At 32.6% G+C, this 12,346-nt stretch overlaps 2 protein-coding genes across 2 annotated transcripts; both read right to left on the bottom strand.

The window, feature by feature from the left end:
* Nucleotides 1-1,707: 1,707 nt before the first annotated feature.
* LOC126864432 (venom carboxylesterase-6-like) lies at nt 1,708-5,774 on the bottom strand. The gene is made up of 8 exons (XM_050615797.1): nt 5,285-5,774; nt 4,890-5,190; nt 4,470-4,667; nt 4,200-4,375; nt 3,962-4,121; nt 3,550-3,888; nt 3,277-3,400; nt 1,708-3,191 (listed from the first exon to the last, which is right to left on the bottom strand). Exons 1-8 carry the CDS (start codon nt 5,477-5,479, stop codon nt 3,014-3,016), a joined length of 1,671 nt encoding a protein of 556 aa, XP_050471754.1. The 5' UTR covers nt 5,480-5,774; the 3' UTR covers nt 1,708-3,013.
* A 2,829-nt stretch (nt 5,775-8,603) lies between these two features.
* Nucleotides 8,604-11,501, bottom strand: LOC126864568 (venom carboxylesterase-6-like). Its single transcript, XM_050616022.1, has 8 exons — nt 11,224-11,501; nt 10,765-11,062; nt 10,501-10,698; nt 10,041-10,219; nt 9,682-9,847; nt 9,279-9,599; nt 8,852-8,975; nt 8,604-8,763 (listed from the first exon to the last, which is right to left on the bottom strand). Exons 1-8 carry the CDS (start codon nt 11,422-11,424, stop codon nt 8,604-8,606), a joined length of 1,647 nt encoding a protein of 548 aa, XP_050471979.1. The 5' UTR covers nt 11,425-11,501.
* Nucleotides 11,502-12,346: the final 845 nt, after the last annotated feature.

Genomic DNA, 12,346 nt, shown 5'->3' with positions numbered 1-12,346 from the left:
CTATACGATGATTGTTCTTCGTTCTCTAGTCTCAAAGTGTCGCGGGGATTGTGGTTCTACGATATAACGTGTCCACCACTTCACTCCTGCGATTTATCCGTAAACAGTCAATTAGAATTTGATACCCATTTTACTAAGCCATACCGCGTGGAAAACACCCGAGGAACAAGCGGAAAGTGTTCGTTCACATATACAAGGAGTCGAATGTGGAACACATTGTCAGAAACGCTTTGAGACTCCGGAACTTGGGGCCGTTTAGGTGTAATAGAACGAACGCTATTATTATCACAGAAAGTACCGCGCAAGATAGCTGTCCCTGTAATTTATAATACGAACGATAGACCACACGTATTAAAGTTCTGTCTTCCTGAAAAAATTCTGTCTTCAAGCGAATCCCGTCGAATACTTTTCTGTATATGCGTTCGTTAATTCAGCTCGTAATTTTCGCGGACAAACAATCGAACGTGAAACATTCGCGAGTAAACGCGGTCTGAAAAACACGAGTATGAATAGGGAAGAAATTTCTGCCGGAAGGAATTAGGAGAACGTAGTGTAACCATAGTGCTTCCAATGGCAACCCGATCGTGATATAAATGGCCATATTATTACTGTCACTGTCTCGAAGATTATCTTTACATACGTAAACACATCCGATAATAAAGTTAAAATACATAGAATTCACGAAAACCTTCTTTATATCTAAACTGTCTATGCGTCGATTTAGTCCAAAGACGAATATTTAAGGAGCATTTAAAATAAAGTAGAATCTTTGTACATGAACCAATGCATGACTAATGAGATTAAACATTCAAAATGAACGATTTGGTTGGTGATGTAGAATCCAGGTTGGTCGATTGACACGTTCAATGCATATCTGAATTGACCTACTTTTACAATATGTATATAAGGAAATTGTACGTTTTTTAAGATATTTTCCTAATAATTCATATTAAGCAAATACTTGAATTTTACGATATAGAAATAGATTTTCTAAAATAATTATTTGTGTATAATAGTTATATGAGAAAAGAAATCATGTTAAAAGTCACAAAATTTGGAAAAAATTTTTTTGGGATAGTCTCGCGAAGAACACATACATAAAGTTTTATGATACCGAAATAGGACTGAAATGAAAATGATTCATTAGCATATGGCATTACAGGTAGTGGAAATTGAATCATCAATGAACGTATTAATAATATATTTTTTATAATTAAAACACGGTCGGGTGGCCACCTTGCGCTATCTATTCGAGGAATGAAAATTTTTATTGCTATTCATAAATGCAGTCCATTAGGATAGTACGATAGCACAATATCTTTCTATAAAAAAGTTGAAGCTAACAGAGCTCGACAATCTTCAAATATAATTTCCCCTGCGATTAAACGTGAACACGTTTCTCGCGTACGAACCAATCGTAATTTCAGTACTTACGCGCAATCGAATCGGCTCTTTTTTAAACTAACGATTTTAGTAATTAGTCGAGCCTAGTATTTATCTTAATATCCACTCATAGCGATAGTATATTATACGGGCTAAGATGCAACAAGGTCGTAATTTGAATCGTCGAATAGTGTTATCGACTAATGTTTTAGGACTGTAGGTAGAACCACATAGAACCCTATACTAAATTCAAAATTACACAATAAAAACAAATGACGAACTATGACTAATCTATTTCATTTATTAAGTAGACAATTAAATGACTTTTTAATAATTAGAAATTAGATTATTATTAATCATCATCTAATATTATTAAATAAAAAGCTAAAAATACAAATTAGTACTTTAATATATTAAAAAACAGAGGGATTTTAACATATGTAAATATAAATTTTTATTCCATGTATTACATACATATACATACATGGCCATGACAGTGGGTCCTTATGTGGTCATATTTCTATCGATTCCTTCGTCTCAGCACCATCATTACTGACTAATGAATACTGTCGACTACTGATAAGTTTCACAATCTCATTATATGGTGGCTCGTACTATACCGAAGGTAAAACGAGTATCGAGTTGTTACGACGGTACGTTTATATGATATAGATGTGTAACTGTAACGTAAGATATATTAATTATGATGAACACATAGGATGCATGTAATTAATTAACGACTGCGTGCTCAGCGTTGGTAAAAATCTTCCCCGTCGTGTCACAATCGATCAATCCGTCGCGGCTGACGAACGTGTTCTTTGACAACGCAAACGAGCCACGCACCTTTATACATATTATATATATAAATATAGATATATATAAATATAAATACATGATATTTATACACAGAATGACCAATTTTTATCTGGTGCCAATAATCTTCTAGCGCGAACGTTTACCGCGTTGCGATAGTTCTTCGATTATAGAAATCGATTTTCAATGGAAGCCGAATTGTAGATTAGAATTGATCATGCTGTGAATAGCGAGACGAATATTAACTATGCACAGTACGCGAATATACTCAAGATGCTCGTGATAAATTTCTCGGATATTTCTTCTTTCTGTTTTCTCTTCTTTCATTTCGTTCGTTCGTTTACTTTCTTCCTGCATCCTCTATTTGTTTCATTTTTGTAATCAATTACGAACGACCACGATGTCAGTTATCCCCATTATTATCAGCATAATTATCCATTATTCGCCACGTGTAATAATATGTGATACATAAAGAAACGAGCGAGCCGAGGGTATCTCGGTGGTTCTGACTGTATGGAAGTAGGTTAGATTTGACAGTACGTGCTAGTATAAAGTGTCCTTTTATATAGAATAAACGATTTTGTATGTCTAATTTCGATCTACTCTCTGATTCTCACTACCTTCCCTTACAAGGGGATATTAATGGTTCGAGTTAAAGAATATTTGAATAAAACATTATTCAAAAATGATACAACATAATTGGTTGTATGTAGTAATTATTAAAAAATTTGCTGATTTATTTCACACACCTGGTTAATAGTTTTGCTAAAAATAAACAGCCAGGAAATAGCAGCTAAGTTCAGTTACTTCTTCTTTGTTACTCCTGCCCACTTATTTTGTTTTCATTAAAATCGATCGTATTCCAGAAGTTTATGTTCGCGAAGTCGTTACTAGTTTCCATCTTTATGTTTCGCGGATTAGCTATATGAAGATATTGAAATTCTTTTTCATTGGGATCTAATGTTTGCCATTGAACATTGCCGGCACGTGGTTTACTGTATTTTGAAATTTGTATTAAGGATATATTTAAACAGCAAATCGCGATAATTAAAGAAAAAGTAAAAATTTAAAGTAACATACCCCTCTATAGCAAATGACGTGTAAAAATCGAGCAATGTTTGTTGCATTTCCAAGTCATTCGGCCTCGAAACGTTTGAAATTCTAGTATCAAGCACAAGAAATGCATCATCTCCATGGCTTACCCCTAATCCATCCGGTAAATTTAAGAGAAAAATATTAACTTAATAAATACTAATAAGGTTTAAGCTCAGAAATATATAGTATAATAATATGAAATAATAATAATATTAAATTTTACTAATACCATAATCTCGAGATTATAAAGTAACTTACCAAAGTTCTTGGCAGAACCACCACTCACAATTTCACTAAAACTATGCATAGATCTGTAACTGTAGTAATAAGTCCACACCGGACTTTTATTAATTTTCGCGTGCAAAATGACAGCTTTCTGCAAATCAACGCCGAACATCCGATCACCTATCATATGTGTCACCGACAATGATGTGTTACTGTCAATAGGTTTAGATCCCAAATAATACTTCCTAATTTTTTCCGCAACCTCTTTATGTTGATTAAGAGGAAGAGTATCGTTATAGTCAAGCAAATATGGTGCAATATTATCCCAGTCATCGTTCAACTGCTTCAACAGTTGATCATTACCAACAAATGCTACTCGAACAAAACTATGTATTTTACATGGCAGTACACATAGAATTAATACTATTATTGCATAAAATCAGACCTGCAGAGATGAATAATCCTTCTTCGCTAACTACTCCAGAAATCCAGGGAGCATCGTATGCTTCGCCACTAACGATAATATCGATTGGCGAACGAGTGATAAAAGGGTTGGGTCCATATTTGTCAACAACTGGTCCAAAAGGTACATAAAGATTCTGTGACTAAGATTCGAAACTTATATGAAAATAAATATAATTGTAATTGTACAATATCAAGATGAAAAAATAGTAACAATTCACCAGTTCGCCAGTAACTTGCGATATAATTCGCGCAGGGCGAGTTTGGAGACAATCGATCATTTCTTTTGTATTGCGTGTTGGACATCCTAAGGTAGCTGCGAATCTTCTAGCCTTGTCAGGAGCATATTTTGTCTGTGCCCAAGGAGTGAGTGCCCCGCCACTTATCGATATTCCTCCTATATAAAATATAAGATATAAAATATACAATATAAAATATAAAATTTCTCTTGTATTAACTCAACAATAACATAAAGAAAAATAACCACATACTTTGGAAAAGACCAGTACTTAAGCGTGACAAATAATGATAATGGACGCTGGCAGCACCTGCACTCAAACCAAAAATAGTTATTTGGTTCGGATCGCCACCGAAATTTCTAATATGATTATACACCCAACGCAAAGCCACGTTCTGATCTTTCAATCCCATATTTCCAGGTACTATACTGTCACCGGTACTGAGAAAGCCTTAAACAAACATATTTTCTAGATCTTGTTATAAGTATAACGTGTAAATACTTTTAGCTTTTCGTGATCGAAAGGTCTACCAATTTGAGTAAACCAACAAAATCAATTAAAAATCAAGCGGCTTTTAAATTTATTAAATTAATTAAATCTTTTAAATTAGTTGTCAACTAGTACTATTAATACTAAATTTTTTGAATAAAACCTTTCCATTATTGTTTTTACCGAAGGATGCTAGACGATAATTAAACGTGACCAGGATAACATCACGGTCCATTACAAGCGTTTCGTTAACTTCGTTTCCGCTACCAAACTGATAAGCTCCTCCGTGAATCCAAAACATCACTGGTAACAAGGATTCATTGCCATTCCTAAACGGTCTATAAATATTCATATATAAGCAATCCTCACATCCCGTAACTTTGTCTCCATTTTGAGGAGTAGATAATATAACATATTGGGCGCAAACAGAACCTTTCTCCACGGCGGGTAACTCATTTATCCATTCTTGCACGGGCTGCGGTGGCTGTAATTTCACAATATTCTATTTAAGTATTGCGTTTCGTTAATCAAAAGGATTTTAGTTTCTTGACATAATCTTCCACGATTGTTCTACGTACTTTGAACCTAAGTTTTCCAACGGGCGGTTGCGCATAGGGAATACCTTCGTACGCCTCGTATTTCCTACCATGTCGAGAAACCTTATAATATCCGCGTATGTCCCCGAGAGACGTCCTGACTCTGGGTATCCGTTCATTCTGCCACGAAAAGTTCACAAATCCCAGCAGGAGCAAAGCGGTAACTGATAGTTCCATTGTGTTCCTTTTGAAGTTACGTACATATCTGATCGGTAGCAAGCGTTTATAACCTCCACACAACTGCCGATAAGCATATGAAAATGCACTTTTTAAATTAACGATATGTTTTTACCGATTTATCAATATGTAAAGCATGTACATGAATAAATGTATAAATAGTATAGTATAGTAGTATATTTCTAATATATAGTATATTTTTTACTAAAATATAGTATCAAAATGTATTATACATAAATTGAAGAATGATTGAGCAATTACCGATAAATGATTGAAACATTGTTCTGCCGTGATGCACAAGCCAAGAAATAAATACCGCGGATACATAATCTTTCCTAAAGCGAGCATTTTCTCCTACTATCGCCATTTTTCCGGCTGGCAATGCATTCGTTGGAGCCAAGTCGCAATTTTGATGTGAAACTTTCACCGGAATTCGGCTAAGTACCGTACAATACTATTGATGCAAGGTAAATATTTAGCGCTCGCATTCTGATGATAATATAAATACATAGGAAATATAAGAATTTTCGCTCTCTGTATTTGAAGTTGAGAAAACGAACATTCTATTCTAGCAGAAAATTGGAAAAAAGGCATAGCGAAATTATTGGGAAAAATTAAAACATTTCTTAATATACACATATACACTTGATATACACACATTTCATATATATATATATATATATATATATATATATATATATATATATATATATATATATATATATATATATATATATATATATATATATGAAATTAAACACGAATAGCGTGAAATTTTTAAATCTTGGACACTTCCACTAAAAAAAAACGAAATATGAAGGAAATGATCCAACTACTCACTGCTAGAAAATATATATTAATTTAAATAAATTGCCTTGATTGGTTTTATTACCATTTAGATTATTCAATGCGTGCATTCTGTAGATAGCATATCTTCAAGATAACTTCCCAACATTTAATGAGTTATTCATACAATAGTTACGTTACAACTGCGCAATTAAATTCTAACAAAGAAATTAACATCACACTACTAAAGATTATACACATGAAGAGGCCCCTCTATTACTTAAACTTTTATAATAAATATCACTTTCCCGAAAATCTCCGAACTCGACATCACGGAGTTAAGACCGAGGAGGGCGATCACGAGGACACTGCTATTCGAGATCTCAGTTCGAGATCGCCACCAAAATTACTAATATGATCATGCATCCAACGCAAAGCCTGGCTCTAATACTTCAGTCCCATATTTCCAGGTACTACACTGTCTCCTGTACTAAGGAAACCTTAAACAAATACAGTAATTAGTTAAAATTTGTTTCTAATTACTTGCTAATTACTCTAATTATTAGCTACCGTACCGAATGGTCCTAAACAGTAATTAACCGCGGCAAACACAATATCACGGTCCATTAAGAGTGTTTCGTCTGCTTCGTTTTCGCTAGCAAACTGGAAGGCGCCTCCGTGAATCCAAAACATTACCGGTAACAAAATACGGCTGTCATTCCTAATAGACGCGTATATGTTAATATACAAACAATCCTCGCAACCCTTAACTTTGTCGTCGTGTGATTTAAAAACCATAACGTATTGTGTGCAAACTGAACTTTTATTTATAGCGGGTAGTTCGCCTTCCCACGGTTTTACAGGTTGAGGTGGCTAAAAGTTCGTAGTATATTATTATTATTTTATTACGTCATAGTGAATAAGATTTTATTTTCTTACAGACATTGTTCAACATACTTGGAACCTAAACTTTTTAAGTGGAGGTTGCGCATATAGGACGCCTTCGTAAGCTTCATATTTCCTGCCATGGCGAGATTCCCTATAGCAACCTCGAATTTTCCCCAGAGACGTATTGGCTATTAGAGGCTGCTCATCTTGATACAAAAAATTCACAAACGCTAAGAAAAGTGAAACGGTCGGTAGTTTTATCGTGTCCATTTTAAAACTGTTTTAAAACGCTCGGTGCGACGGTCAACCTTTTATTACCTTTGCCATAACTTCCGATAAGCATGCGTGAATGTTTTTTCAAACCAGTACTGTATTTTCTGTATCGGTTATTAAAAAAAAGTAAGCATTAAAAAAATATATCTTTGGTGTAGATAATATTTTACAATAAAATCTTGTTAGATTTCAACGTACTGCGTATAGTTTCACTGAAAAATCATTGAACAGACATTTATAAATAACTTATGTACTATTTATTTTCCCAAACCTTTACAACGTAAAACATATCTAAAGGCCTCTCTTATAAGAGAAAAAATATATGGTTACAGAACTGAAACATTATTAGTATAAATTAATTATAATAAATCCATTACGAATTCGACTGAAACTTAAATCAAAAGACAAACCTACTTACATTGCAGATTGGTAATACTATAGGAGAAAATCAAACGAATAATTAAAATAGATAAAGCGATAGACGTAAGAGGTGAATAATTCGTGCATTCAACATAAAAATAAAGCTTCAATTTCAATTAAACCTATATCTTTCTCAACCTATCTCCATAACTGACATTACGTGACAAGCGTTTTTTTCTTTTTACATCTTCAAATGCAAAAGTTTAAAAAATACGAACTCTAAATGTTAGAATTTAAATGCGAGTAAACATTGGAAGACAACATATTATCAGGAAAAATTAGTATAATTGCGCATTACTGTAATCGGAAATATCCAGAAATCCAAGATAACGTACATGGAATATCCAAGAAGAGTATATAAAATATCCATTAGTTTCAAAACATCTTGTTTTATTTCACATTGATGCAGACCAATGTCAAATGTAGTTTTTTCTCCTTGTAATTATCTTTGACTTTCCTCATTATAAATTAGAAAATTTAACAAATTAAACGGTAATATACATATGAATATTGGAAAAACTAATCTATTTTATTATGAAAATATGCATATCTTTCAGAATGATTCAATGTAAATATCTATAGGACTACTTCATTATTTAGAGTTATAAATATATTTGCACCACCATGTTTGTTTATAAAATAAAATTTATTAATAATGTATTAATATAAAACATGTTCTTTATGACTAAAAGATAAGACATTATACATACGTATATTTACTTTACTTCTTCTTTCACTAAAATTATTGAGGCAACCATTAATTTTCGTGAGATTTTATTGTATCCCAAAATTTCTTTTGCGCAAAATTTCCATTAGATTCCATTTTCACATTTTTTGCATCAGCTATGTGTAAATAATAAAGATTATCCTCGCCAGATTTTAATGACTGCCATTTAGCATCACCGACACGTGGTTTTCTAATATAATTATAAATTCTTTGTCAACGTGATATTCAAACAATAAAAATTAATCATACATAAATTGTATTTCCAATCTCACACATACCCTTCAATAGCAAAAGAAGTGTAAAAATCAAATAAAAGTTGCTGCATTGCTAGGTCCTCTGAATTTGTCATATTCGAAGCGTCTTTATTAATCACAAGATAAATATCGTCTCCATGGGCTACCCCTATTATTCATTCATTTTACATACATATATTACTCCACACATTTTTCTCCGCTGTTATAATAGAACTCTACTTATTTGAACTCGTTAAAGATATACAGCTCATATAATAAGAGTTCATTTCGGAGATATTTGTTCACAAACTTCTTCTTTATTAATTTATTACTTTTTGTTCACTGTAAGTCTACTGCTAATTTTCATAGAATAATATACTCTATTTATTAATATAAAAAAGCTGTTCCAATAAATGAAGTTCAGATAAATGAAGTTCTACTGTGATTATAGTAAATGGTGCAACAAAATTACCGAGTTTAGTTGTAAAGCTAAGGTCTTCTTTAATTTTGTATGTATAGTAATAACTCCACACTGGATTTTTGTTAACTTTCGCATGTAATTTAGCAGCTGTCGCCATGCCAACACCATATGATCGATCGCTGAGCATTTGTATCAGTGGTGCCACTGTATTACGGTCAATTTTTTTTGATCCCAAATAATACTTTCTGATTTCTTCCGCCACTTGTTTATGCTCGCAAAGCGAAATAGTATCGTTATAATTAATCAGGTATGGCGCGATATCGTCCCAATTATCATTTAGATATTTCAATAAATCATCGTCTTCAACAAAATCTGTGCAAGTAAAACTCTTATTTCAATAATATTTTAATAATATTAATAATTTTAATAATATTACTGTTACACGAAATCAGACCTGCAGCTTGAAATATTCCATCTTCGCCAACGACTCCAGTAATCCAGGGAACATCTTGAACCTCACCTGAAGTGATAATTTCAATTGGAGAGCGACTAATGAAAGGACTCGATCCTTGCTTCTCCACAACTGGTCCAAAAGGACTAGCAGGATTGTTCAACCAAACCTACAAACAGATTTTGTGATAATAATATCACATCTATAATACTATTCGATTGCAAAACGCAAATTAAAAACTACAGAGAAAGAACATCACAACAATTTCTATAATATATGTACTTAGTACATAGTATCAAAAAAAGTTCAGTCGTAAACACATTAAACAGATAAAATTTCAATCTTGAAACTATACAATTTACCAAAAGCTTGTCGACGTTTTGTGATATGAGTCGTGGTGGACGCTTTTTTAAACAAGCAATCATTTTACTGCTACTATCAGTTGGGCACCCCACTGCCGCTGCCAATTTTTTAGCTTTCTCTGAAGCTCGTTTTGTTTGTGCCCTAGGATTAAGTGCTGTACCACTTATAGATATACCTCCTATGTAGTAGAAATTGCGAGAAAAGATAAGTATCATACAGTGATATGAAAATTAAAGAGTAATACACTTATAAAGCATCTTTGGTCTGAATGAATAGCGTGCTGTTATGTATTGAACTACCACGCCAAAAATTTAAAAATTCAGCTATTCAAATTAAAGTTACTCTATCAAATCGAACAACCTCTTTATGAACATTTTTCTCAATAATTCAAAAAATAATAGTCTGTGTACGTTTAAGTTGAACATATTGTATACGTACATATATACTTAATAAACTTACTTTGGAATAGACCAGCACTCAAAGGTGACAGATAGTGATAATGAACGCTCATGCCTCCCGAACTGAAACCGATTAAAGTTACATCTTTCGGATTACCTCCGAAATTCTTAATATTGTCGGATACCCAGCGCAGTGCCATGCTTTGATCCTTTAATCCCATATTTCCAGAAACTACATTGTCTCCCGTACTAAGAAAACCTTAGGACGAAATACTGAATTTAATTTGAACCACAAAGAATATCTTTTATAATTTATTATTCTTACCGAAAGGTCCTACACGATAATTAAACGTAACCAATACAATACTCTTATCCATTAAATGACTCTCGTCTAGATCATTTCCAGTACCAAATTGGTAGGCTCCTCCATGAATCCAAAACATTACTGGTAATAAAGTCTTAGTATTGTTTCTAAGTGATACATAAATGTTCATGTACAAGCAATCTTCACAGCCTGAGACTGTATCTCCGTCTGCACCAGGCTTAGTACGATACTGTATACAAATGGAACCCTTTTTCTTTGCAGGTAATTCGTATTCCCATTTCTGCACAGGTTTGGGTGGCTGTAAATTCACGAAGTACTTAAAATATTGACAAATATTCTATTATGATATACACATATTTTATTATATTATATACGTATATATTATATTATATAAAGTGCAGTTGAAAGTGTAGTATGTATTTTGATATTAATTTACATGAACGTTATCGTTGTACGTACTTCGAACCGAAGTTCTCCAATAGGAATTTCTGCATAGGGGATACCTTCGTAAGCCTCATATGTTTTCCCAGATCGAGACTCTTTATAATAACCACTGACGCTTCCTAAAACTGTTTTGGCTTTTGGAATTTGTTCATGTTGTAACGAGAGATTCGTAAATACGAGGAGGAAAAATATCACTGATAACTTTATTGTGCTCATTTTGATATTATACACAAGTAATTCGTCGTAATTCGAATATTCGTCTTTTATAGCATTTCTCACAACTTTTCAGCTGAATGTACATATACGCGCAAATATGTAATGTAAATATTCTTAATCTCGTGTTCGTTAATCAACTGTTGAAACAGTTGCCAAAAACGTTATATCGGACGTAAATATCTGTTTTCTTTTTATTTTTAAGATAGGAAACTTTACGTTTTGAAGAGTGAAGCATATGTTAAGGAAAATTTTAGTTTTAACTAATTATAAGATAGATATACACATTCTGTATATTGTTAAAATTTTTCGCGATTCACTTGAATCGTGCACTTCTCTCTTTTGGTTCCTTTTTTTCTTTTTTCAGGATGATATTCTTTCGCTGATGAAAAATTGTCGCTATAAAATGTGGGGTTTGCCAAACAATAACAAAGCAAGTGTAGATTTAAAATTGTGTAATGAGTGGTATTTTATAACTCTTACTCTATTTCTGTTTTATCGCTATGATCTAATGGAAAATCGTACAAGCATTTTTCTTCGAGTATTTTTAATTGTAAAGGGGTATAATAAATAAATATGTATAGAATATGTTTGGAGTTAATGAATGTTATCGTAGTTTTTTCACGATTCATTTGAATTGTTACAATCCCTAACTACATATTGATTGATTCCAAGAAGAACTTGACATTTTATTTTATTACTATAATCATTCGTTACTGTAACGAAGAAATTTAGAAGATCTAGTATTTTTAAAAGAATTTGTCAAGTAGATACATTTGAAAAACATGTCGGTGCCTCTATATCTGTTGAATTGAATTCAACAGAAAAATGAAGCAACATAGACTAATTTTTTTCTAATTTTATAACGAATCATTCAGCAAGAAAGTTTTTATTTTATTTTTAAATCATATTTTAAAGTCACGCT

Source organism: Bombus huntii, chromosome 4 (genome assembly GCF_024542735.1).
Source record: "Bombus huntii isolate Logan2020A chromosome 4, iyBomHunt1.1, whole genome shotgun sequence".
NCBI classification, from domain to species: domain Eukaryota; kingdom Metazoa; phylum Arthropoda; class Insecta; order Hymenoptera; family Apidae; genus Bombus; species Bombus huntii.
Note: the sequence above shows the minus strand (reverse complement) of the source record. Positions and strands in the feature narration are given on the sequence as shown.